Source organism: Centrocercus urophasianus, unplaced genomic scaffold (genome assembly GCF_019232065.1).
Source record: "Centrocercus urophasianus isolate 14NV4802_14NV808 unplaced genomic scaffold, USGS_Curo_1.0 seq_11, whole genome shotgun sequence".
Taxonomy (NCBI): Eukaryota; Metazoa; Chordata; class Aves; order Galliformes; family Phasianidae; genus Centrocercus; species Centrocercus urophasianus.
The window spans coordinates 10,940,806-10,967,970 of NW_024884253.1; the positions used below are offsets into that span (position 1 = coordinate 10,940,806).

The window sequence follows — 27,165 nt, forward strand, 5'->3', positions numbered from 1 at the left end:
TGTGTGCCATCCTGGAAGCTCTTCAGCCATGGTGGAGTCTTGTGTTGCAGTGACATCAGCTATAGAAAAACCTGAAGAAAAAAAAAAACGAAGAAGAAAACTATTCTCAAAGCAAGGCCTAAATAATGGCAGTAGGAGGCAAATGGTGGCTTGTTTCTGATCACCATAGAGTCTTAGAATTATTTGAGTTGGAAGGGCCTTTAAGGGCCATCTGGTTCCACTCCCTGCAAGAACAGGGACACCTACAGCTAGATCAGGTTGCTCAGAGCCCATCCAGCCTGATCTTGAGTGTTTCCAGGAATGGGAATCCACCCTGTCTCTGGGTAGCCTGTTCCAAGTGTCTTATTGAACAGGAAGGAAAGTTGTGTATGCATATAAAGAAAGAACAGCCTCATGTCAGCGTACAAGGAGACATCAAGAAAGCGTGGATTACTTCGTTCAATTCATTCCTGTCTTCTGAGTGTGGGTTTTTTGTTTTTTTTTTTTTTACAAGCAACATCATTAAAAATAAAATAGCATCACACAAATGCCTGCCCTAGACAGGCCATGTAGAGGGAAGGCAGAGCGCTGCACAGGGAAATCCAGCATCAGCAGACTGCTTCCATCCATGTGCAATGAAATTCTGTGCCCAAGGACATCCCCGGTCACTGCAGAGCACAAGCAGCTCCCTGACTGTGCCTTGCCCTCTCCTGACGTTCCTAATTATAATGAAGCCTGCTTGTGGTGCCCATTTTGCAAACTTGCTCAGGCATCCACTTGAAAGCAGTCCTTGTGCAGCACTGGGATGTTCCTAAAGAGGAAACAGGATCAGTTTTCTGTGACGAACCCTTGCATTTGAAGTCTTGGTCCCATCCATGACCTGCTCATACAAACCCGTCTGCTTCCAACCGAGGCTGGCAAAGCTGTATTGTTTTGCAAGCAAAGTTTGTTTGCTCCAGGAGAGCCCTGACTTTGTTATCTCTGCAATAACAATTTCCAGGGCTGCCACTGTTGCTCTGACTGAATTGCAGAGATCTTCCAGGGCCCTGGTCTTGGCCTCAACCCCACTGTGACTGGTGCTGTGCTAACACTGAAACCCCAGGTGGGTCTTGTTCTGCCGAGAGCTCCTTAGATCCATGGAGCACTGCTGGTTAAACAAAATAGGTCAGCACTCCAGACACACATCCTTACACGCACATTAGCCAGGAGAGATGCAAACTGGAATATTAAGCTGCCAAGTGGCTGCTCAAAACTGTGCACAAGGGCAATTAAAATATTAGCATCCTTTCATGTAAGCAAAGCAAGCAGAAGTGGCAATTAGTTTCTGTTACAACTTGCAGCCCCAGAGGAAAGGCATCAGAGGCATTTTCTCCTTTGCCACCTGACACTCGCATCCATCCACCCGGCAGCCCATGTGGGGACATATGAGGCTGTGGGGGAAATCCAGCTCCACCAGGCAGCGTTGCCCTGGGCTGCTTCGTATACTGCTGCGGTCAATGGCACAGCCCAGGTATGTGCTCACCAACAGGCCGCAGGTGCTGCTGGAGCACTGGGGTTCTTTCCTTACCTTAAATTTCAGCCCCAGTGCTGCTGCAGCACTCACAGGGACAAGGGACTCCTCTGGCACAGCCCTGTGCCCTGGCGTGGCACCTCTAAATGCTGGTATCGCAGACGCCGCTCTCAAACTCTGCAAAGTACCCGAAGAACAGGACAGATGCTTGGTTCCCCATTCCCAGACACTTTCATGTGGGAAACAACAATCTGACGTCAGGAAACCAACTATCTGCAGTGGGCTGAGCATTCATTTTCATCTGGCTGGTGTTTCCCAATCACCACAAACCCAAATCGCAGCTCTGAAGCCAACGAGCTCCTGTTCGCAGTGCAGAGCGGGAAGAGGCCAACATTTGTTTTCAATTAACAAAAAAAAAAAGACGAGAAAAAGGTTACCAAAATGTCTAGCCTTTGTTTTATTGAGTTACAACAAATGAGCAACAAGTTAGAAAAGTAGGATTTATTCAAACTCCCTAGCATTGTACTTGTGCAGTGTGCTGAAACAGGGGTAGGGCCAGGCAACGCAGCCAGCTTGCGCTCCCGCACCCACGCTGCTCCTCCTCAGACCCGCACACAGACACCCACACAAAGGAAAACTAGCAGTACTTGAAAACAAGTGCACTCAGGGATCTAGAACTGATCTAACAATTTAGTGGCAAGGGTTAATTGGAAACGTCAGTTGTGTGCTACAGCTTCTAGAACCGGAGGATGGACGTTGGTTTCTGCTGTCCATCTCAGTGCCAGCTGAAGAAAGGCAAACAAGTTCAGGTTATGAAGCATCATCGTTTTGTCACCCCAACCCCCCTGGGGGTTGTACTACGTGTTCAAACAAAAAGTGCTGAAAACAAACAAACAAACAGAAAAAAAAGGTGTTCCAGCGAGATCATCGGAGAGCCACGGCCCGGCCCACTTTGTGAAGAGTGGAGCACAGGAGCTGGAGAAGGCGCACTTCAGAGGAGCACAGGAAAGCAGAGATTTAAATACTTCAGTAGCAGATGGCCATAAAACAAAACAAAAGAAGTCAAAACAGGAAAATAAACCCAAAGCCCCAACCAAACTAGACCGACCCGACCCTCCCCAAACCCATAGCACACTGTGTGGGCTGAAATGTAAACGGCTGTGGGGTGGGAACCCAGGATCGGATGTTGATTGGCACCAAAGAGATTCCAAAAAATTGCAAAACTTTCTTCAAAGGCTTAAGAGAGGCTGTGTGCTCTCCTCCTGGAGGTCTCCAGAAGCCACCTGGAAGCGACCATGGGCTCCCTGCTCTGGGTGTCCCTGCTGGAGCTCGAAGTGGGTCGTGTGGACCCTGAGGTCCCTGCCAGCCTCAGCCATAATGGGATTCAGTGATTCAGAAAAGATCTCCTCTCCCTCCTCCCCACAAAACACACTTCCCTCCCCCAAACCAACCGTAACATTTTCCCATGGCATTGTATGCAAGAATAACTCGCACCTATTAAAAAGTTAACAAAATTTCCACATTGTACAAATCTGTTCCAGTACAGGAAGAGACTGGGCAGGAAAGTGGGTAGGAAAGAAGCTGAGGAGTAACCTATATACAAGGACCCTTTTTTCTTTCTCTCTTTTCTTTCTCAATGCAGTAGTAGGACTTTGGCACTATGAACAACCCCACGACGATGCTCCACCAGAGGATTTCTCACTGTGCCTCCGCAAGCACGATTTGAGACGTGGAGTTGCAACACGCTGTCTCACCCTAGGCAGGAAAATAGATGTTCTATTTTCAGACAGAATTTCCTCTTCATTGTCAGGACAGTGCAGCTGATGAGTATCCCTGCAAAAGATTAAAGAAACATATTACTTTAAAAGGCATTCTGAACAAATACTTGAGCTGTCAGCTAACACAGCATCCAACTTTCACTCCTGAGGATGCACGCAGCGGCACTGCACTTGGTAGGAACCACACCCTGAAGCTGATCCCTACTGCATCCTGATGCTGCAGGAGGATGCCAGGCTGGTTCTGTGGTACCAGCACACTGATGATACCCCCTGCAGACTGCTGATGGGAGCACACAGCCCAGCCTTGCCTCTTGCTGATCCTTTGCTGCCACAAACCCCTCAGGCAGAGCCTCACACTGTCGGAGCAGACAGGGACACAAGGCAAGGCTTCTCCATTGGGGATGACTTTCAGCATGGTTTTCCCACTGAGCAAAATGTGGGAGTGCAAGAAGTGCAAGCACTCATGCTGAAGCAGCATGCAGCAGCACAGGGTTGCTCCTCCACACCCATGCTCACCATAACCCTTATTTCACACCTTTTATGAAGGCTGCTCTGTTATCTCTCACAGAAGCAGAGGGCTCTGTCTGGCATCCACAACTCCTGTGTCAACAGAAAAGGCAAAATCCTCCCTGTCCCAGCAGCCTTTTCTCAGACAACCCCCTGCTCCTTCTAAAAAAGCTGAGAATGTTTAATAGTTGCTTTGGTTTTGCTTCTCCCTCTGAAGTCCTTCATTGCTGTTCAGCCTGAGTCTCCAACATGGCTTACTGCTTTCAGGGGAAATGGCAAGACAGTTTTAGTTCTGCAGAAACCACTGGGAAGTCCCACAGTGCCTTCAGGACGCTCAATCTGGGCAGCAGGCACTGCAGCCATTGTTAAAGATAGAACATTGAACCATAGAAAAATGGGAACTTGAACAAAAAGGAAGGGAAACTCCACTGCTGGTGGCTCTTAACCATCTCGGAAACTGAGGAATGTGCAAAGCCACCAACAACTGACATCAGCTCCCACGGTGGAAAGAGCTGAGGACATCGGCAGAACCCGGACCCACTGATGCTTATCAGCATGATGCAAGCAGGAATAAAAATCATAGAATCACAGGCTATCCCAAATTGGAAGGGACCTCCAAGGATCACTGAGTCCAACTCCTGGCTCCACACAGCACCACCCAAAGATCAGACCCTATGTCTGAAAGCATTGCTCAGATGCTCCTTGTACTCTGGCAGCTCGGGGCTGTGCCCACTGCCCTGGGGTGGTTGTTCTGTTCACCACCCTCTAATGAAGAACCTTTCTCTGGGGCTTTGTGGCATGCAGTCCCAGACCTGGCTGTTCTTTGGCACATCTCAGCACAGCTCCTAGAGCTGCAGAATGTACCTCGTGGAGTCACAGCTGCATAGTGCAGCAGAGAAGTACTTCAGGACATTGTATGCTTCTATGACTGTAAAGAGCATTTCCTACTTTGCTCGTTCCCACCACAAACTATAGGCTTTGGAGTCTGCACTTTGCAGGGCTGAGGCAGATGGGAGGTGTGGAAACAACTCTGAAACAGCAGTTTTTTGGTGAAGAAGTAAATTTCTGAGGAAAAACAAAAGCTCTGGTCTGAGGATATCTTGGGAAAACCCCAAGGGATACAACGCTGTGAAGAAAGCCAGCAATGGCTGCCAGCCTGCTCCTGCCCCCGTGGTTGAGCTGTGATTCTTTACTCAGAGGGTGATGGGACACTGGCACAGGCTGCCCAGAGAAGCTGTAGATGCCCCATTCCTAGAGGTGTTCAAAGCCAGGTTCGATGGGTGGCAGCCAGCCCATGGCAAGGAGTTGGAAGTAGATATCTGCAAGGTTCCTTCCAACCTAAGCCAATCTATGATTCTATGATTTGATGGATATAACATAAGGCCAGTTTATATTCATCCAGCTTGCACAAATGGTGAGAAGAGAGCTGATTTTGACCCATGCTGTCAGAAGGCAGGAATCTCCACTGATGGATGTGAAGTAAGGCACTCTACTGGTACATAAGGGATATGAGACTTCATTATGCCGCATCAGGAGCATTTGGAGTGATGGCTTGCTGCAGCCACTCAGGATCATGAAGGCACCATACTGAAACAGTGCTACTGTTCAGGACACCTGATCTTGCTCCATGGAATTCATGTGACTTTTTCAAAAGCTTCAAGCAGGCAGAAGTGTCCCTAGAGGTCTTCAAGAAGCATAGAGATATAGCAGTGTGGGACGTGGTTCAGTAGGCATGGTGGTGACGGGTTGACGGTTGGACTGGATGATCTTAGCAGTCTATTCCAACCTCAATGATTCTACAATTCTAAGCATAACAGATTTTATCAACCTGTGAATAAGATTTCAGAGTCATGTGTGAATTCTGCTCCACTGAGGACAGGTGGCCAAGAAAATCCCACCAGCTGCAACAGAAGCAGCAACGACTGAACACACATCACTTCAGAACAACCCATTTTCTAAGGCATGAGATGCGTTTAGGCTGTAAGGCAAATACACCCTAATGGCTTCTACAACTACATGGGGAAACAAAGAGACCTGCAAAGTTCTGCAGCAGTTCAGGTTTTTACAGAATCTGCACATGAATTCCTGCCACAACAGAAGTGTGGAGACTGAATGCAGACAAATGTTCACTTTAAAGTGTGCATGTCAGGCTGAGAACATAACAACAAAGGAGCATTTCTGCACAATGTGAAGTTCAGCAGTGGAAGTTTCGCATCGTGGCTGTGGCTGTGCAAGAATCAAGAGGAAGAGAAGTTCCGTCAGCAGTTCAGCACTCGGCAGTGCCTCCTGCCTGCAGCCAGGATGGTAACGTTGCCCCTCCGAGGTGCTGAGGTGTGAGGAAGAATCAGACTTCTATGTAAGAACAAGCAGGAACAATCTCATCTCCAAGCCTCTTGGTCTTTCAGCCATACTCTGGATGTCACCTAGGACAATGGCCTGTTAGTTCAACTCCAAAGCTATAGTTAAAAATTAAGGAAGACAGTAGATCGCCTTCACTAAACTGAGAGTAAAAATCTATCCTGAAAGAAAAAGCACATGGATTTTTCACTGTTTCCATCAATGCAGAGAATAAAGCTCCCATCTTACATGTCACCATGGCTGGTCCCATGGCTTTCTGGCACCAGAAAGCAGGTGTCAGCAACTGTGGGCTGAGATGTGCTGGGAAAGTAAAGCAGAAGAAAAGAGAGAAATGCTTTGGGCCTCTGTCCTGCAAAATGGTCGTCTGAACTCCTGAGTGACCCACATGGTGAAAACCCTGCTTTGGTGCATCTCTTCTCAGCAGGTGCATTTTACAGCCCTTTCAAAGCTCCTCAACAAAAGAATAAACTGATGGAATTTTATTGCAAAGTTCCTGTTAAAGTTCATCTCTGATGGCCCTTGGGCCCCCATCCAGCTGTGGAGCTCCATGGTCAGCACCAGGGTGCAGCACGAGAGCTCTGTGAGAAAGCAGTCCCTTCTTCTGCTACAGAATCATAAATCATTAAGGTTGAAAAAGGCCACTAAGATCATCTAGTCTAAACATCCAACTACCACCAGTATTACCCATTAAACCTTACTTCTCATGGTCACATCTCCACATTTCTTGACCTCCAGGGACCACCTCCCTGGGCAGCCGGTTCCAATGTCTCATCACTCTTCTGAGAAGAAATTTTACCTAACATCCAATCTGAACCTCTTGTGGCACAACTTGAGGCCACTGCCTCTCATCCTATCGCTGCTACCTGAGGGTGACCCTCACCTCAGCACAGCCTCCTTTCAGGGAGTTGTAGAGAGCAGTAAGGTCTCCCCTCAGCCTACTCCTCTATGACTGAACAACACCAGTTCCCTCAGCCATTCCCCATAAGATCTGTGCTCCAGACCCTTCACAGCTTCACTGCCCTTCTCAGGACAAACTCCAGGGCCTCAATGTCTTTCTTATAGTGAGGGGCCCAACACTGAACACAGCACTCAAGGTGTGCCCTCACCAGAGCTGAGTACAGAGGGATGATCACCTTCCTGCTCCCGCTGGCTGCACTATTTCTGCTAAATGCCATGGGCAACACTGGGCAACACTGCTGTCTCACGTTCAGCAAAACACTGACCAACAATCCCAGATCTTTTTCCTCTGTGATGCTTTTCATCCTCTGGGTCTGCCCCCATTACCAATCCTCACTCACAGCCCATCTCTCTCCTCAGTTACATTAGTGTAAGTATCCATAGCTGAAACAGCAAAATGATGTGCAATAACAAACCTAATAAAATAAAATAAAATAAAATAAAATAAAATAAAATAAAATAAATCTGACAGTGCATTTATTCATCGCTCATATAATTTAAAATACCAGATCAGAACCGAGCTTTGGTTTCCTATGTGGCTGCTCCCCATGCACCTCTGCAGCACCAGCACAGCTACAAGAGATACTCCTACCTGTATGCAGCCAGCACAGACTGCTAAGAAAAATCTGCACCTCTGCAACATGGAGTGGTTCAGTCCCAGCACTAAGTCTTCAACAGCAAATGGCCTTATGCAAGTGCGGGGACCTCTACCAGTCCTGGTTAGTGTATTTCCTTTTCAAAAGTTTTTAAAACAAATACTAAAGTACCTTACACTTGTTAGACATCAGGGGACTATTAATTCTTTCTGAAAGGTGTGTTCTTTAATTGTCAATGCTGTGCTTTCTGTCAGGTATATCCTAGCTTAAGGAGACCCCAGCTTGAGAGAGACAAGATCTGATCCTGTACATTCTCATACATGCACAAAATATTAAAGGTTGGTGAGTTCAGCTCAACACGCCATCAAGAAGCACAGATGGTACTTGCTCCCGTTTATACCTGTCTAACTGCGATCAGAAACAGACTTCAGGTCTCCGAACAACGCATCTTTTCACACTGAAATATCATGTAACACTCCCCTCCTAAAAAAAATGGCCCCGCAGCTTGCTTTTAAATTCAGGATACTGTGAAGAAAAGCTGCTAAAACACCCACACAGCTTAGTCTGGGGCATTTCCTAAGCATCTATAGAGCAAGCAAGCAGAACAAAGCAGGCTGGAGACAGTTCTCACCTGCAAGAGGAAGAGGGTACATTTGCATGAGCCGCTTCATACCCTACAGCATTTTTTTTGCTTGCTGTTGCATACATCTCTGGCCCAGGCCCTTCCCCCAGACAGCTTTTATTCTGTGTCAAAAGGAGAAGAGGTACAAAGCCAGGCATGGTCTCTGTTCATGGGAGATCAGCAACCCTTTAGCAAGAGGACTGCTAGGAACTAGTGTCACCTAGTCAGTCTCTGCATGGCTCCACTGGTATGTTTTACATCAACCTCTGCAGAAGTTACATTTAAAGGAGACATTTCAGGATTTAATAGATTGATGCAAAAAAAAAAAAAAAAAAGCCCTTACATGGGATTTGACTTACAAGGAGAAAAGGAACCAGGCAAACAGTGCTAATCCCTGCCTACCAAGCAGCTGCTTCCATTTACAGGATGGCCATGCCTTGTGTTCAGGCACCCAGCAGGCACCAGGATCCAAGTCCAGGGATTTGCACTGAAAAGGGGCTACGGGATGCTGGAAGCACCCCAGAGTGAGGCAGTTCTGGGAAGCAGGGCACCCCAAGCATTACCTGTCTATATGTGGGCATTTTCTCCAGATATACTTTCAGAGTCAAAGTCTGCCAGCTCTGCCTGGCCCTCAGGTGCTGCCTGGCTCCACGTGTCCGTGCAGTCTGATGCGGCATCATCCTCGCCCACAGTCACCTCCACCCAGTTGACCTCCACTGGCCCCTCATTCTCCTCACGTCTGTCACGGCTGTTGCACTCCAACCTGCCCGTATCCTCTGCTTGATTCCCCAACAAAGAGTCTTTCAGTGGTTCGCAGTCTCTTTTTGGTCTCACCACCAGCTTCCCCGAGTTCTCTTCATTCAGCTTTTTGTGCTCCTGCCGAGACACCTCATTACCGTTCTTTGGACTCTCAATGAGTTTTGATCCCTTTTTCTGATTCTGCTCGTTATGGCCATCAGCATACTGCTGCTGGTACTGGTCAACCCATTTAAGCAACCCCGATCTTAGCGAGGACCGGTTTTCCTTGAACCAGCGAACGATTTCAGTTCTTGTGAGCCCAGTCTGGGACGCTAGCTGGTCATACTCTTGTGGTGTTGGCCACTGGGTTCTTGCAAATGTACTTTTCAGTAGATGAATTTGCTCCTGGGTTTTCTTAAGTGTGGCAGAGGATCCCGATAAAGCACCAGGGAGCTGGGAGCTGTTCATCAGTTCTGCTTGGTTTATTGCACCATTAGGCGTTCCTTGTTCCTTAATTTTTCGGTATGACCCCATTGAGTCCAAGACGGCTTGCTCCATGCTGTCCCTTATCTTTCTCCTCTCGGAGAACCAGGAATCAATCTCTCTCCTGCTCAGCTTCGTCTCCACTCGAAGCCTGTCCAATTCTCCCTGGGTCGGAAAAGAACATCGTAGGAAACTCTCCTCAAGGGCCCTAAGCTGCTCTTGGCTTTTCTCTTTGAACCTCTGGGGTGCATAATCTGCATATGGGTGGAACGAGCGGCTGTGTCGGCCCAGTGGAGGTGCTACTGGATCCTTCCCTAAAGCATCACCAGCGACTTGCACGATGCCCCGCTGACTTCTGTACCTGTGGTCACTGAACCACTTCTTGATCTCGCTCCTGGAGAGCCCCGTTGCCTCTATCAGCCGGTAGACTTCTGCGTCATCGGGAAACTGGCTTGCTATGAAACTGGCCCTTAGCTCTGCTATTTGCTCCTTGGTCTTTTTTCGCTCGCTAGCAGGTGTCAATGGTACAGCAGTCAGCTTGGCAGGACTCTCAGGCACCTGAACTACATGAGGTCGCTTGGCCTCTGGAACGTTTGACAGAGTCTGTATTGTCCTCTTTTGTCCCTGGTTTGGGGCAACAGCAAGTGTGATTGGTGAACAGGAAACTGCTGATCCATTTGAAACGGGAGTTAAAACCAGACCAGTCTGGCCCAGTATCTGACAAGGCAAAGCTGTCTGGATGATAGGAGGGGGAATTTTTGCAGTTGTCAAAGGAGCTGGCAGGACAGTGATGGTTTGGGGGACTGCCTGGATAGTACCATTGAACATCTTCTTTCTTGCCTCTTCTACTTCTTCAGGTGACCAGCTGATACCATGCTTCAAACGTTGCGTAGCAAACCAGATTCGGATCTGTTCTTCAGGATGCTTTGATGCTGCTGTCAACCACGACAATTCTGCTTGCGTGGGGTAAGGAAATTTGTTGAAGGAGTTGATCATGGTTGCATTAGTGTCCAGTGCAGAGTTGTATTTGGTACTGTTCAGAGGTACCGGGACCTTGGGTACAAGGTTAATATTTGGTGGTAGCTGTACAGAGGGCATAACATGAGCTAACACATCCTGGAGAAGGTCTCCATTTATACACGCGATAGCTTCAGTGGCTTCAGTTATGATGCGGGGGAGAGAACTATCCACATGGTTTTCTGAAACTCCCTCTTCTGGCTTTTTGGGACCCTTCTTGGTTTCCCCTTTAGACTTTCCCAATTTCATCATAGGCGTTTTACTCACACTAATTCCCCCATGAAGTGAATCCTCACACTCTGCATTTTCCACCCCACTGCTCGTGACAGTGACATCATTAGTGGTGGTCTCAATGGACTGCTCTAAAACAGTCTGATTATTGCGTTTAATTAATTTCAGTTTAAAGTTACTCTCTCCTGGGTGATATTTTGTGTTGTGGTCAGATAAAGAATCGTATTTTTTGGTTGTGAAGTTGCATTCAGCACAGACATACAGGGGGTTGAGAATGACATTCGGATGCTGAGTGTCAACATGCTCTGTAAATTCGTTTAAGTTCTGTGTAGAGTAAGGGCAGTATTTACACTCATAACCACCCTGGGGTTTCTTAGACTGATTTTCAGCAGGGGGCTTAGCCTCAACCACTTCACACTCTTTCACTGAGCTTTCTGAAGGCCAAGTTTTTTTAGCATCCTGCTGTGGTGTGCCAGGCCCCTTCTCTTTAGCAGTTTCTGCACCCTCTGGGACTTCCTGCTCCATCACTTCAGAGGTTCGCACCATACAGGGAGTTGTTGACTTTCTTTTGCTAGCCATGGCAGCCCAGGCTGCGCTTCCAGAAGGTGACTTCTATGACAGGTTGAGCAATAAACTGAAAGATCTTGTGAACGGCTGCAACCTTCCTTGTTCACTTAACTCTTGCTTTGTTTAATACACGATTTCAGCCCCAACTGTGACCATCAGCTCACATTTGCTGCATGACACCTGTGAAACAAAGCACACCCATTAGGCACTGATCTGTAAAACATGGCTCTTGCAGAAAGCCATCACTCAAGATAGGTGCATTTACAATACCATTTTGGACAACACTGAACTCTTCCTCTTGCTACTCTCCCCATCAACTTAAGAGGAAAAATCTGTCCATGCAGAATGAAAGCAGTGGACAATTCACAATGAAGTGTGCCTCAGGTAGAAAATGGCTTTGAAACAAACAGGGGAAGCTGAACAGACAGGAGGTTTTAATCTCCATGAGAGTCAATGCATTTAGCTGGAAAGGAAAGCAGACACTGCTATAAATACTGTACCTTTTTATAGAAGCTGTAGTTTCTATTAATTATTATTTTGAAGCATGTAGATTCGAAATTGAGTGTGATTATTAAATTTAATTACTTCCCACTGTCACTTACCTTGTAAATATGTCTAGTAAATGATTGTGGTTACTAATGACGGGTGATTTCTAAATAAAGCTATGGGGCTTGCCTTGCTCATAAAAGTAAAGGCAGAGAGGAATTAATGCAAATCAGCATTTTCAGAGGTCTGTGTCTTGATTAGAGCAGATCAGTAGAGGTCTGTCAAGTCTCTTCTGGAATGAAAATTTTCTTAAAATGCCCTTATCACGGAATATTGATTGCCAGGCAGTGAGCAAAGGTCCAAGACACTCTCAGATCCCTTTTAAATAGGGTCCTTTCCTGTGACCCTACTGATATTCCCATCAAGTCCTGATCTGTGCACTTAACTGCCTACAGAATTAAACAATATTTTTAAAGCATGATTCACACACTAAAGTGGTTTTGGAGTTCCCAAATGTAATAATTCCATCAAAATACATATTCTTAAGAGGATATGAAGTCAGTATCAATCAGTATGACCACAAAGGAAGAAAAACCACACTGGCTGTGTTACAATCTACCCATGCTCATCAGGACTGGGTGAACGGAGTGTAATTTAATAGCTGTAACAGCCTCATCATGCAAAAAAATAAATTGATATCACTCTCCTATTTGACAAGATACCTTTTCTAATGATTCCTTGACTCTACTTTGCTACTCCTCCTGATCAGTCAGGCTTGGACTGTAACACTTTCAGCCTGATGGGAAACTCACTGTTTGCCATCCATTGGATGGGAGGGCTTACAGGCTGTCATTGTCACTGCCCAAAGCATCAGCACCTACAAGCAACCCATGTTTTGGGTTTCTGCAATCTCTCTTTTAAAAAAATAAAATAAAATCCCTTTTAATAATAAGCAAGTAGATGAGCAATGGAACCAGTGATGCCCGGTTTTCTGCAAACTTGTGCTGACCTTCAAACTGGATTACACTGAATATTCTGTTATTTTTACATATTCCTTCAAAATTCCCCTCTATTTCCCTTCACAATCGTCCTCCCACAGAGTATTTCGTCTGAGGTCTATGGCTTGCAGTGTCCCACTGCAGATGGGGTCAGAAACACAAACAACTGTCTGAACACTCCTTTTCCTGCCCACTCATTTTTAATGAAGTTTGCAGAACTTCAATTATCTCTGATGCTTCTTCCCTTTTATCAGATCTGGCTGAAATGGGTCAAAAGGTGAAAGAAGGGTGCAGAATCAGCTCCCTAAGCCAGGCTGCTGCTGGAAACAAGGTGCAGGTCACCTCCTTCTGCCCTGCAGATCCCACTGCACTTGTGATGTTAATGTTTGCAGACAATGGAAGGAAAGTGCAATGCCTCATCCTGGAAAAGGGTGGTAGGCATGAGGACGGAGCAGAGCTCCCTGATGCTCTTTTGCTGCTCTGCCACCTAGGCCATGCTGCTTCACTTAATGGTCTGCTCCTTTTCTGATGTGTGACCTTCTGCAAAATTCATGCGGCAACATCAGCGAAAGGAAAAAAGTCAAAAGGCACCAAAGACAGAGCAAGGCTTATTTATATTTCACTATCACCTCCTCCTTACCCAAAAAAGAAGTAAGAAAAGGCTAAGAACAAAAAAATAAAGGAATGGGATGGAAGAAAAAGAGTGGAGAAAAAGAAGTATCTAGGTTACTGCATTGGAGCAATAAATGTTTCTTAAAAATGTTGAATGTGTTGACTTTCTGAAAGCTCAGCAAGCACTATGCCACGTCAGGGAGCTGTGCCAAACTCCCACCTCTCATCAGGACAGAGGGATCAGCAAGGATGCTCTGACATTAAGCGAAGGCCAAAGCATACATACAATGGTGGATGGGTGAAAAATTCTCTCTTCAACAATTTTAATAGAAATTTTTAAACACTGTTTCTTTTTTTATGGCCCAGTGATTTTCTATATTTCTAACTGCTTTGCTAACTCTACACTGAATAGCTTTTCTGCCACACAGGAATCCTTATCCACCATAGCGGATAGTTTTGGAAGTCAAGAACAAAACAAATGAGTTCCAACTCCAGATGTACTTGTTTTCAGAAGGAAAGAGTTAGGAGACCACAACCAGTCAGATCACATTTGTCCTTCAACCTCAATTCCTGGAGCTTCCTGAAAGAGGGGGAGGAAAGCAAGGCCCAGCAACTGTGTGAGTGAGGGGTTTACTGAGACTTCCAAGCCACTGTCTTCTGAGGACAGCAGTGAGTTCCTCACTCCAGATAAATCCATGTCAAGTTGCTCTGGATCTCCTGGTCAGTTCTAGCAAAGAACATGGCCATACCACAGTTCTGAGAGACAGGCAGGGTAAACACACACTGATTGCACAAACCATTGGATTTTACCCACTGGTGGCTGGTCCTCCAGTTAGCGGTGACTCTCAGCATTTGCTGGGAGACACAAGATACCCCTCAGCAGCAACCAAAGCTTAGCAAGCACCATATCTAGGTAGGCACACAAGTCAACTTCACCACCTAGCCCATGTTCATCATGCTCCAAGGGACAAAATTCATGCCCAGTGCTCAATGAATTGGGCTGCATCAGGAAAAGACTTCTGACAAACTCTGTCACTAAATCCAGTGGTTGGATCAAGGCAAGTGACTTCAGTTTTGGGCTGCTGTCACCACGATGCATGGCTACAGACCAGTTGCAGATCTCCCAAGCATGGAGAAAGGCAGCCCTCGCCCCCACAGCTGCCCTGCTTACCCCTATGAGGTTTGCCATACTGAATGAGGGAAAAGAGATAATAAAAAATAATTTGTGCTTTATTGTCTGAAATTTGAATTTTTGTTTTTAAATGAGCAGATGCATGAAGCAGCAACAGGCAGCCAGGTTAAAACCAAAAGCACTCGCCTCCAAGCAGACAGCTGCCTCTGTGAACCAGCTCCAAAGCAAACCACAGAGACCATCTGCAGCAACAGGAGCTTTCGGTTTGCTTTGCTTCTGCAAAGCAATCACGATGGGAGCACGTAGGTCAGAAGCAATGTGTTCTTTTCAGCATCTCTGCTCAAAAAGTACAGTTATGAGGGAGGCCTCAGCCTGGTTTTGTTTAATTTCCAAGAGCTAACAAACGAACCCAGACACAGCCCTCTGATCTTTCAAAGCCCAGCTCAAAAGGCTCCAGAGATCAGGCAGAAGAACAAAGTGGCAACTCAGTGGTGACTTGGTGCATGAGCAGAGCAACGCCAGATCCCCTTGCTGCTTGCCTGGTTTCCAGGCTGGGAAACTGCAGAGCACCATGCAGAGAAAATAAGCCATGTTTTCAGGTCTGCCTGTCACTGGAAAAATGTCTGCTTGGATAGCAATATCATCTTCCAGCAGAGAAAGGTATCTTCTGCCTCTGTGGGTTTCTAAAGTGAAGAAAGTTTGGGTGGTGAAAGAACTTCCACCTTGGTAAAGCTCTAACCGTCTCAGAGCATTCATCAGTTCAGAGCTGTCAAAAATAAAACCCCTGTGCAACCTGCACCAGTGGTACCAACAGGACCAGAGCTGCTGGTGTGCACTGGCCTTACAAACAACGTGGTTCATGTGAACAGCTGGAAAAATGAATCACAAAGCTTTCTTGTGCTGGACTTTGCAATCTTTTCATTGCCTATCTTTTCCTTGTGCCTGTACAACACTTCTATACTACTCCCTTAACCAAAAATAAAAAGGCAACAAAAAAAAAAAAGCAAACATTCAGATAGAGGCTGAACTTGTTGCTGAGCTGTTCCCCATGGGCTTTGGTGTCAGGGTCCCCAGAAACATGAGAGAGACTGGGAAAGGCTGTTTGAAGGCTATTCCAAACATGAGACATGTCAAATAAAAAAGACAGGGAAACCCTTAATTCCCACATGAAGAGAAATGCCACTACTTCACATGGCACCTCACTTCCAGGGCTGGATGAAATGGATGTAATAGAGACTGGAAGGGTTGAAACCCTTACTCAGTGCAAATGGATCTTCACTGTTCTCAGATATACTGCGGTTTTGTTTTTTGTTTTGTTAACAAAAAAGCTATTACAGTTTTTTTTACCTGTGATTTTCCACCAAGTCCTTTCCAGCTAGGACACAGGACACAAGTCCCCATGTTTTGGAATATTACCTTTCCTTACCAAGCAGCAAATCAAAAACCAGCTGACTACTACCAATGTCATGTTTACGATTTGGTTCAGAGAAGGAACTGCTGCTGCTGAGAGCCCCATAACCCCCTTATGGCCTTTTACTCCACACCTGTGGAGGCTGCTGGCATGGGAAGGTGCATGGTACAGCAGAGCTGCTCTTCTGCTCCCTATCACAGAGGCCAAACTCATAATCCTTAACATTGCAGTAATATTATTCTCCTACAAATGCAAGGATGAGAGACGATAGATTTATTTCATGGTGCAAGGAGGAACACGCCTCGGGTGATGTTTTTCCTGCCTTACAACTGTTCTCAGCATGCAGCTGCTGCAGCACAATCAAAAAGCATATCAGCTAGCACAGCAAAAATGCTGTTGGTCTCCACTGTGACAGTACACTTAAAAACATTGCTTAATTACATGCAGGAGAATAAGCAGAAGCAAACCAGGGCAAATAATTCCTGCATGATGGATCAGGGCTGTAATGATTCACAAAAGGGAAACCACAGAAAGAAAGGAAGGTTTTGTGAACTGCAACGCTGAGCTTTTAAAAAGCATTTAAGTTTGAGCAGCCAAGAGCTCTAACTCTTTCCCAGCTCTTTATAAGCTGAGCAAAACAAAATTGATGGGGAGGTATACAGATTGCCACAACAAAAACATGAAAAAATATATTTGAAAATGCTGTATGTTTTCAGATCTCGTGAGCTGCTGTAGACATTTCTAATTAGAAAATAACCGTGTAGATACATGTGGCAGGTGCCATGTACAATGGCAATGCGTGTGATGGCCATGAACTTTTCCCTATATGGGAGAAGCAATTTATGATTTTTCTTTCTTTCCACGGGTGAATAGCAAAGCAAAATGCCTCCAGGACTTCTGACTCACGTCAACACAACTTGTGGAACTGGGTGCCAATACGTCTGCAAAGTGGGGCAGATGCAAACGTGATGCATGCCCAGCTTGGGGGAATCCATGCCTGCAGCATGGCCAAGAGGTTCTGAAGAATGCACGCATCAAACACGACACACAGAACACTGAAGGACTGTGGGTGGGATGAAATGGCTCAAAAGGAGCCAACAGTAAGAGAAAAACCTGGAGAACAGCGTGCCAAAGCCAATTCACACAAACGCTGCCTTTTTGCATTACATCTCAGCTTCTATTTAACCATCGTGTAGAGGAAAGACGTGGACAAATGTATTCTGGAAAACACAGGTGTCCTGGAGAAAACCCCAGTAAGCTTTCCTAGATCAAGCTGTGTTAGCCAGCAGCCTGCTCTTGATGTATTTCAGTGTATACTGCTTATAGTATATTCGCTGAACTAAAATGCTCACTTTCACACTGTTGCAAAGCCAAAAAAATGGCAAAAACTGTGGGTTTTCTGTGCTATCGGTTGTATGCATGCAGGCGGCCAATCCCATCCAAGAAATGGGTAAGTTGAACATTGTGTACTGTGAATTTTCTATTTTAAGTCTTCATCTGCAAACACTGGCTTTTTTTTAATTTCTCTTTTTTAAATGCAAGTTTAAGTTTTTGCCCAGAGAGGTTGTGGATGCCCTCACCCTGGAGGCATTCAAAGCCAGGCTGGGTGGGGCTTTGAGCAACCTCCAACTGTTCTGCAGCAGGAGGGTTGGAACTAGATGACCTCAAGCATCCCTTCCAACCCAAGAATAGAATATTCTTCAGGCCCATAGAATCATTAATATTGGAAAAGACCACTAAGGTGACCTAGTCCAACCATCAGCACATCCCACCATGCCCACAACCCTTAGTGCCACATCTACATGTTTTTAACACCTCCAGGGACAGTGACTCCACCACTTCCCTGGGCAGCCTGTTCCAACTACTCACCACTCTTTTTGACAAGAATATTTTCCTAATATCTGAACCTCCACTGGTGCAACTTGAGGTCATTTCCTTTTGTCCTATCACTAATTGCTAAAATCTGGACTAGGCCTGTTTTTAGCATTTTTGCTTTCTAGAAAGTGATAAGAATAACCTACCCAGAATGAAAAGCACCATCTGGTTCAATATTTATATTACAGCAACGTTTGCTTGTCCCATTTAAGAGACAGGTTTTGCTTTGGGAGGTGTCACCGTTCAGTGCTGATGGGATGGGGCAAGCCCGATGGGCCTGAGGTCATGTCCTGTGCCTGTGGTGGAAGTGAGGAACACAGCCAGGATTCTTCATTTCCTGGCCACCTCTTCCTCCTCTGGAATACGAGTCAGCGGCCTACAGCTTGAAGACCAAATGGGGCATGTGGCAACCATGACTGGTGCAGAAGGGCCAAATCTCCTACTGATTGATGAACTTGGCACAGGCTGGGGAAAGCCATTTTCCTTCATAGTTTGTGCTTCTGCAAAGGTTTTAGGGTCCTACTGGACACATGGCTCTATCCATTGGAGTCACCCAATGGACACCAGTGTGCTTTCTGCACATGACAAGAAGGGACCTAAAATCTCTATGGTGCCTACGGTTGCCCAGGCTCAAAACTCAGAAGGTACCAGTGAGTGTGCTCCTGTGACCTTGCTTTCTGCCTGGGGAGGGAAAAAAATGTCAAGTGGCCTCTTCCAAGCAACAGGACACATGAATTCACCCCCAAAATGCCACTGGATACAAGAGCAGTTGTTCAATACCCGCCCAGGGGTAAAGCTTCTTTCCAACATCCTCCATCAATGTTTTCCAGAGGCAGTGAGTTCCAGAGATCAGTCACGCACTGTCAAAATTATCTCTTCTCATCAGCAAGCTAGTAGGGTGGGTACTTGCATGTTCATCAGAGAGAAATAAAAAGCAACAGATTTCTTAAGAGAGAAATAGAGACACTATAAAAACATTCATTCTAATTAGTTTAATTACTTGTCTGTGCAGCTCCCTGAATCCTCCTCACTGAAGTGGATTAAAGTCGCTGGATTTAAGTAATTTTTCATATTGAGTTTTACCCAGCATCATGTGGTGAAAGGACAAGAAATTCACAAACACAGAACAAAAATTATTTGTACACAGTATCTTCAGCTACGTGGCCAAAATCTGCATGTAGCCACGTTTGATTTTACATATTAAAACCGGATTATTTCACTAGAATATTCAGGTAATTTACTATTATATTATTGTTATTCTGAGTTATGCATTAAGCAAAGGATTCCTTGTGGGGCTAAAGTTTGCTCAAGCAACTTCTAGAAACCATTTCCCATTTGTGCAGGTTAAACCTCTACAGCAATGTCAGGTCTGCTTTCTACCTCATGACTATCTAGGCAGTTGTATATATTAATATAGATTTCATATTTCATTATGCATTCTTTCTGTTCAGACTTAACAGTTGTTATAGGGGCACCATCAGTTAAATGTCTGCAGAGCAGGAAGAAAACAGGTTATTACAGAATCAAAGTATTTAGTTTCTTTACACACTTGCAAAACTTTAAGTGACAACACAGAAGTTTTCCTGCTTCAGGACTTCAGGAGCTGCTCATCTCCTTCAGCAATTAATCCTGCCCTGGGAATCACAGTACCCAGCCAAGCATCAAATTTTTCAAGTAAAATTAAGGCACTCACAAATGTTTTTGCCAGTGAATTGCAAAGGGAAAACAAAAATCACATGTGCATACTGGGTGTTCCTTTTGTAAGACTTCAGGATAGAAATGAGCTCTAATGTTATTAAAAAGAAAGTTTTAATTTATCAGAAAGCAGTCCCTAAATCCCACTTCTGGCACAGGCAGCACACATCACAGCACAAAAGGGAAAAGTGCCCAGAGGACCTGACAGAGGGGAAGGAACATGGGCTGAGGGCAGGAGACGGATGGTGACCATTTCTCAGCTGGATTCAGATTTACATTTGAGGGAGAGAGAAAAAGAAGTCTGAGTATCAGGATGCTGAGTCTGAATGACAGACACTGACTTACTGGATGTTTGGCCAACACTATTTGTCCGACACGTGGAGCATCCGTTGGATCATCCTCACTCAACACAGCAGCAGCAATGAAGGTGTCTACGGAGTTCCCAGAAGAGAGGAAGGAGCTCAACGAGGAACACACAACATTAGTAACCTGCGTGTCTTTAGCTGTACACCTCCCTCTTTGACTCATTCAAGATGTGGTAAAAAAACGCAGATGGTTTGTGATTTATAATGCTGGTGACTCACTGCACCTCTTCCCTTTTCCCCCACCCCCAAGGGCTTCTCTGCATATCTTCATGTTTCCAGATGAGGAGATCAGAGGAGAAAATGCTACAAACTGACTGATGCAACATCTCCCTCCCACAGAATGACTCTAACATTGCCCCTTACACCATGCCATTCTTTTCTCCTGCTTCCATTTCCACTTCCACTTGCCTATGCTCTATCAAACTCAGTGGCTATCGCTTCACACCTTTCAGATTGACACTGCAGTCTGAACCTCGGCACTACCAGAACAGGCTTCAGAACAGTTTCCCATTTTATAACATTAGGTCTTAGCTTATAACACCTAAAAATATTCCCTGTCCAAATGAAAAGTCCTGAGTTACGGTGTCATAAGTTACCATGGGGTTTGAGGTACAAAGCACGTGACATGCACAGTGATGAACAGAAATGTCCCACCACCTTGAGACTTCCAGAAGCAGGAACTTCAACACACCTTCAAAACCAAACCACTTCAAGAACTGCCAGCCAGGTTTTCACAGAACCTGGACACTCAGCATCCTCCAGATGAAGCCAGAGGATGTCAGACAAACCTGATGCTCCAAACACTTCCAGAAAGCGCCAACTTTAAGCAGATGAAGAGTCAGTTCACGGTTAGATGGTTAGATACTGTAACTCAGATGGTTAGATACTCTAATGAACTCAGGAGGCCAAACTCAGGTGACCCACACTGAAATGCCACATATTGGTCTGGGGGTGCAAACAGACCCCAACACACATGCTTCTATCAGGTTGGCAGCCTATGGTCACTTTAGATCACCTGCTCACTAGCCAAGTTCAGGTGAATGACCCTAAACTGCTGGCAGGTGACAGAGGTGTGCTTCCCAACCTGGATCTCTACTTAAGAGACTTCTGTGATACCGATGAAGCCCTTGAGACATCTTCTTTTCCCCAGTATTGCTGGCAAAATACAACTTATTGCTTAAATCTGATGCAACTTCTCTCCAACTGTAGCTGGTGCCCCCTCTCCACACCAAGATAGAGACAATAACCTGGTGTAAGGTCAGCAGCTCACCTTTCTGCCATTCCCAGCCACGAGAAAGGCAATACAGACTGGCTTAAATTGGAACTGACCTTAAAGACCATCTAGTTCCACGCCCCCTGCTGTGTATCTTGGTGTACGTAAGGTTCACTCTCATCCTGTCACATCTTAAATTTTCAAGAGCTCTACCTGTTTAAAGGACTGATTGTTTCAAGGGAGGACCCACCCCACACTGTGATAAAATGTAGTTCCTCTTTTGGAGGTTTTTCTTCACTAATAGAAATCATGTGATGTCCACTATGTAAAACAGGTAGCTTTCCTAGGTTCTTTCCCCTCATGCAGGAGTCTGTCTTGGGTAGTTAATGACCTACAGTGTTCAGAGGATCCATCGTCTGGCAGCCTTACAGCTGTTGAGGCAGAATCCTCACACTAGGGCTGTGAATTAAGGCAGCACGATTATCCCCATGGCTCAGATGGGCAATTAAGGCATGAAGACATTGTGGCTGAGGCTTCATTAAATGGCCAAGCCAATTTATCACTTGATGCTGCCAAATGTGATAGGGTAGAGACAATGCAAAAAATCATGTCCTACCCAGGATCATGTGGGAAGTAAGCAGGGCTGGAAATCATACTCAAGATGTCTGTCTCCAGGCTACCACTCCATCCTTCTGTAAATTCAGATCATCCTCTTGACTCACAAGTTAACGATATTTAACAGCCTATGCCAAAGTGGCTGGGACTTTTAGTTTAGGTCCCAGTGAATGAGTACCAAAGTCTCAAACACCCCAACTCTCACACCCCAGCAGGCTCATGGCAGGAAGCAAGCATCTGAAGATCAAAGGCCTGCCCTATCTGCCTTCCCTTAGAAACCACTCATCAGGCCCAACAGCAGAGACACCCGGCTCTGCATGTAGGCTGCAGAGAAGCCCTCTGCTTCTGATGGTGCCAAGCCTCCCTCAGTCCTTACACAAGCTGAAAGTGTAGAGGCAGCTCTTCTGCAGCTGCAGAAACGCACGGCTATCCAGTCTGCAACAGTTCCTCCTGGTCTTTCTTTGCTTGAACGTTACAGCTCTCACTCTTCCTCTTTATTTTTTGGCCAAATTCTTGAAAATCCAATATTTTAGGGGGGCTGTTCCATGCGACAACGACCTTCTCATGACAACATCTCATTCAATATACTTGCTCTCTCTTGCTGTCTCTGGAAGCCCTGAAAATCCTGAAGCTGACCCATGCCCGCCCTGACACCTTTCAGTCAAGGACAGCCTCCTCTATTGTTAATACAAACCGAGTGCTCCCAGTGCGCATCAAATTATCCCTTAGTCAGTTCCTTGGTCAGCTCTGAGGTCAAAGACTGAAGGCGTGACCCTCTATAAGATGCTCAGCCACTGTTTTCCATCACCATTATCACACATCATGTCTGCTGAAGTTGTTTTATCATACCTGCTGTCTTGTTGAATTTGTTTTATTATACCTCTGTCCTTCATCTCCTGCAATTCCCATTTAGATCACTTCTGCACATCATTTCCGCCTTTCTGGCTTTCATTTTCATCTCAGCACTTTGTTTTCAACATTATTCAACAGTATTCAATTATCCCACCCAAAACTCATAACACATAAAACACTTTGCTTTAGTATAATCCTATGGACAGTGTGATAAGGAGAGGACCTACAACACCTTCAGCAAAAGAGGTAAAGAGACAGTAAATAGAAGACTCTTGCAAACATCTGCATGCATCCTCTTCATAGCAGGCCACAAAAACATTTTCCCTGTTTACTGGGGTTTAGGGCATCTAATACTAGACCAAAAGCCACCTGTCTATCATCAGAAGCCAGCTGAGGCAACACTGATGCCCCTGATGTCTATTCCGTATAAAGCTTAAAATTAATAGTTGTTTGGATCTTAAGTTATTTGTGAAATTCTTGTTCTGTACCACTGTTCTAACTTGTCATCCAACTAATATGCTAATATGCAACTAATAACCTTGTATTAAAGACGAACATTTATTTTCTTGAGGATAATCGCAGATCATACATACAACTCTTCTAAGAAAACCCAAGCACAGAGTTAAAAGCCTTTCAAACCCATGCTAGTTGATGGAGAATGGTCCTGCCATGCTCTGCGCTGCACTGAGATTACAGAGGGTATGTGCAGTGTACTCAGTGTCCCTCCTGGTGCCTACCAGGCAGGATAGCAAAGAAATGCATTTTGCCCCAGGGATCATGGGACCAAATAGAGCTCCTTTTTCCTCCCCCCTGCACCCTCTGCTGCTCTGATCTGTCATAGGACAGAGCCACTGCCCTCTGCACACTGCAGTGCTTTGCTGTTAGAAGCACTTGGCAGGGCCACAAAGGACCTTTGTTCACGCCAGGCCCTGGGTGCACAATGCAATCCTTCCCCCTTGTCACACATTGCTGGGTTTCCATGGCCGGGTCAGAAGCACTCCCCCCACTGCAGTGTTACCTCCTGCTTCCCATGGCAGTGCTGCAGAATGGAGGGGACAGAGGAGAGTCTGGCACTGCTTTTTGGGGCATGAATTCTGCAAACTCCAATGTGACGAGCAGCACATGATAGATCTGTGAGTGCCCGAGCTCTGCCCTCAATTTCTTCTTCACAGGACTTTTGCTGCTGCAAAACCACCTGAGTAAGATTCTCTGACTTCCCGGTATACTCTTGTTCTCCAGAGGCCAAGAATATGGCAGATAAATTGATCTAACATGATTCCTCTGAGTCACACTTCTCCACATGCACAAAATCTGCCAGCCCGTGTGTGTGTGTGCCAGTGCAGCAGGGCTCAGAATACAGCCCTGAGTGCAGTGAGGGCAAGAAGTGTCCCGGGTTGAGGAGCTCTGGGAGGTCCAGGAAAAGATGCCAGTGTGGGTCAGGGGAAGGCGAGCACAGTCTGAGATGATGCTGCTAGGAAGGAGTGGGATTTGGCAGCATGGGAGTGTCTCTGTGTTTTCGTTTCACTGTGAAATACAAAGAAGAGATGATTGCTGGATCACTCACAAATTATTTAAAATCAGTTCAAAAGAAACAGTGCTTCTTTTTGAAAAAAGCAGAAGGGAGTGAAAAGTACTTCTGGTAGGAAATGAAGTTCCAGAAGATCTGATCATGTACTAAATACAGTCAAGAGAGACACCTGGAAATAGGATCAGACTAGCACGATCCACACCTTCAGACACTTCTGTCACAGAGAGAGCCACAGAGAAGGACATGCTTTGTTTCTTCCATTTCTCATTTCAAACATCACAGGATTCAGAACAAACCAGTCTCTATTTCCAAACCCAACTCTGATTTGGAACAGCCAAAGTTCAGATGCTTTGGCATCTGCCTGGAACGCCCCTTACACTCCCAAACCTCAGAGGGACAATGTTTCACCCAGACAGATTATTACTTGCCAAGGAATAAACTGTCAGTGACAACAAGAAGAAAGAACTGGCAAAACCTCCCATTCCTTTCTTCCTTACCAGTGTAAACGTTTGCCATCAGGACACCTTAAGCATGATGAAGCCTACTTGACAGTTACCTCCTCCTGTCTCCTCCCACACGCTTTAATTCCACATACTCACTGCTTTCTGCACAGAGTCATTACAAGTATTGGCCTTTCTGACTTCCTTGATCCCCCTTGGGCTGCTTCATAGCACGTCCAGATGAACAAATGGTAACAATGGTTCTTGAGCAATACTTCAGAACTGCAGGAGAGGGGAACCGCTCATTACAGCGACGTCTTACTGAGGAATATTTGTCTAAATCCTTTTGTTTTTTTCAACTGGGTTTTTTCTTCTCCTGTTTCTGGTGAGTAGGAGGGATCTCGGTTGAAAAAAAAAAATCAAGGCTGGTTTATATGCATGAAAAACATCTCCCTGAGGGAATGTGTCCCAGTCGCCTCTTACAAGGTCAATTGATTATTTCATGTCGCCTTTTGGCACGTCAGAAATCTCCTGTTGAGCAATTCTGCTCCAGAAAAACGTATCTGAAGAATTTATTTTTGAGTAGCTTCTTACACATGATTAATTCTCTCCCAAAGCAAGAAAATCTAACCACTGTTTTCCAAAAAGATGATAGCAGAACGTAATGCAAAGAAGCCATAGGAAGGCAGAAGCACAAAAGCAGGAACCAACTTGGAAGGCACTCCTGCTGCTCTCTGCATCATCAGAAAACAAGGCCTGAGCTTGGGTCTGTATCATCCCATAAGCCTCATTAGTTCAGTTCTCTTCTCTTTTTGTACAATTTAAGCTTCTTTCCAAACCCAACTCTTCTTCTTGCTTTAATCCCCAAAGCTCTCCCTCGCTTGCCTCACTCATGGATTATTTTCTTGCTAAAGTTTTCAAAGAAGGCCAAAGAGAAGTCAGAAAGAAAGCATTAACCCATGTCCACACCCCATGCCGGGCGCAGGCTCCGGCCCTGTCTGCAGAGGGATGGTGTGACAGAAGTGCTAAGTCTGTTTCCAAAAAAAAAAAAAAAGTGATTTGGGCAGCTCTTGCTGCTTCTGCAGCCAAATGGAGATGGAAACCCTGCAAAACCCTGAGCACAACCATCATGGAAAGCATTCGACAACAGCTCATGAAGTGTTTGTTCCATAAGAACCCCAAACTTGAGTGCTATTGCATGGTGCTGGCACTGAGATAATCTCCACTCAGCCCATGCATGCTAACAGCAAAGTTTTGCAAGAAGTTCAGACTCACATCTCCTCTGACACAGTATGTTACCAATCTACAATGCTGCCTACCAGGGCCACGGAGCATGAAAAGCAGGAAAATGGCCAGAAACAGGTCTGCAGCAAAGCAACCAGAACATGCTCTCATTCCCAGTGACTTCAGCAAACACTCCTCCCTCCTTTCCTGTGTGCCGAAAATAGGCTCCAACCAACCAGTCACTGACATTCAGCGAGATGCTAATGTTCGGGATTTGTTTGCCAGAACACGTGTGCTCCTTCCAGGGGAGGAAGGAGAAGAAAAAGATCCTTAATGGCACTGATTTTGTGATCTGCTTGCGTTCACTGAGTTCATCTCCCAGTTTTACGATGTTTGTGAAAACTTCTCTCTTTAAAACAAATAACCAACAAAAACCCTGCTCAGAGATTGGTGCAATGTGGCAATTCTTGCCATGGCAACACATCAGCTCCAAGTGTGCATTTCTGCATGGACCTCACTGCAGAGCAACGCAGGGCTGGGAAAGAGCATGCAAAAAATTGCTAGTGGTTGAGACCAGCCTGGCAATCCCACCACCAGGACATTAAGGGAAAGAACCTCAGCTAAAACCACTGAACACCCACTTGGTCATTTGCAGGTTGGTTGATTTGCTTGCTTTGTAAAGCATGGTCCATGTATTTTGTTTCCCAAACAGCATGGAAAATTGCCTTCGCAGCACCAAAAGGGAACAGAATTAAGGAAACTGGACCATGCTCCCAGATGGTCTGCATATACCATATGAAGTGCAATGTCTCCAGCCTGAGGACACTACCCAGCTCCCATGCTGCCCCTCCGATGGCACCACTGGATGTTGCACTACTAATACCGACCTGCTGTGCCTTCAGCACCCATTAAACATGTGCTATGCTTTCAAGCTTATCTTCGCAATCACAAGTCTTCCTCTGACACAGTCCCCTCTCCCTAGCCCTTTAATGAGTACTTTAGGAATTCAGCACCCTGAGACATTTGCAGGAGCTGAAACGTCCAGGCACATCTCATCTTAGGATATTCTTCAATCTAGCTATCTAGCCAAATTCTTTATGTAACTCCTTAGGATCCAAAGCTGGCACTCAAGCCAGCTTTTTCCTCCCTCCCAAAAATATTCCCTCTCCACCTTATCACCTGCGAGACTGTCCTAAGTGTTTGGATTACCCAGGCTGGAGTCATCTAGATTTATTTCTCCTGAGGCTTTATGTGAAAGTTTAGTTGCACAACAGTTTCTGAGGTTCAGGAAAAACTATGTTCCACAGCTGAATAAAAGGCAAGAGCTGATGCTGTTATCTGCAATCACCCAACCCCAAAATCCAAATAAGGTGGGA

At 45.7% G+C, this 27,165-nt stretch overlaps 1 protein-coding gene across 4 annotated transcripts in view; it reads right to left on the reverse strand.

Annotated features, from left to right (window-relative positions):
• Positions 1-1,922: 1,922 nt before the first annotated feature.
• The window catches only part of ZHX2 (zinc fingers and homeoboxes 2), a 64,991-nt gene continuing 39,748 nt past the window's right edge, over positions 1,923-27,165 (reverse strand). For 3 of the 4 annotated variants that reach the window (XM_042837333.1, XM_042837327.1, XM_042837340.1), the window contains exons 3-4: positions 8,871-11,523; positions 1,923-3,322 (exon numbers count right to left, since the gene is read on the reverse strand). In XM_042837333.1, coding sequence (XP_042693267.1) covers positions 8,875-11,355 — 2,481 coding nt within the window. In that variant the 5' untranslated portion in view covers positions 11,356-11,523 and the 3' untranslated portion in view covers positions 1,923-3,322; positions 8,871-8,874. Of the gene's footprint in view, positions 3,323-8,870; positions 11,524-19,897; positions 20,013-27,165 lie in introns of all 4 variants that reach the window. The other variant, XM_042837351.1, reaches the window with a different exon arrangement.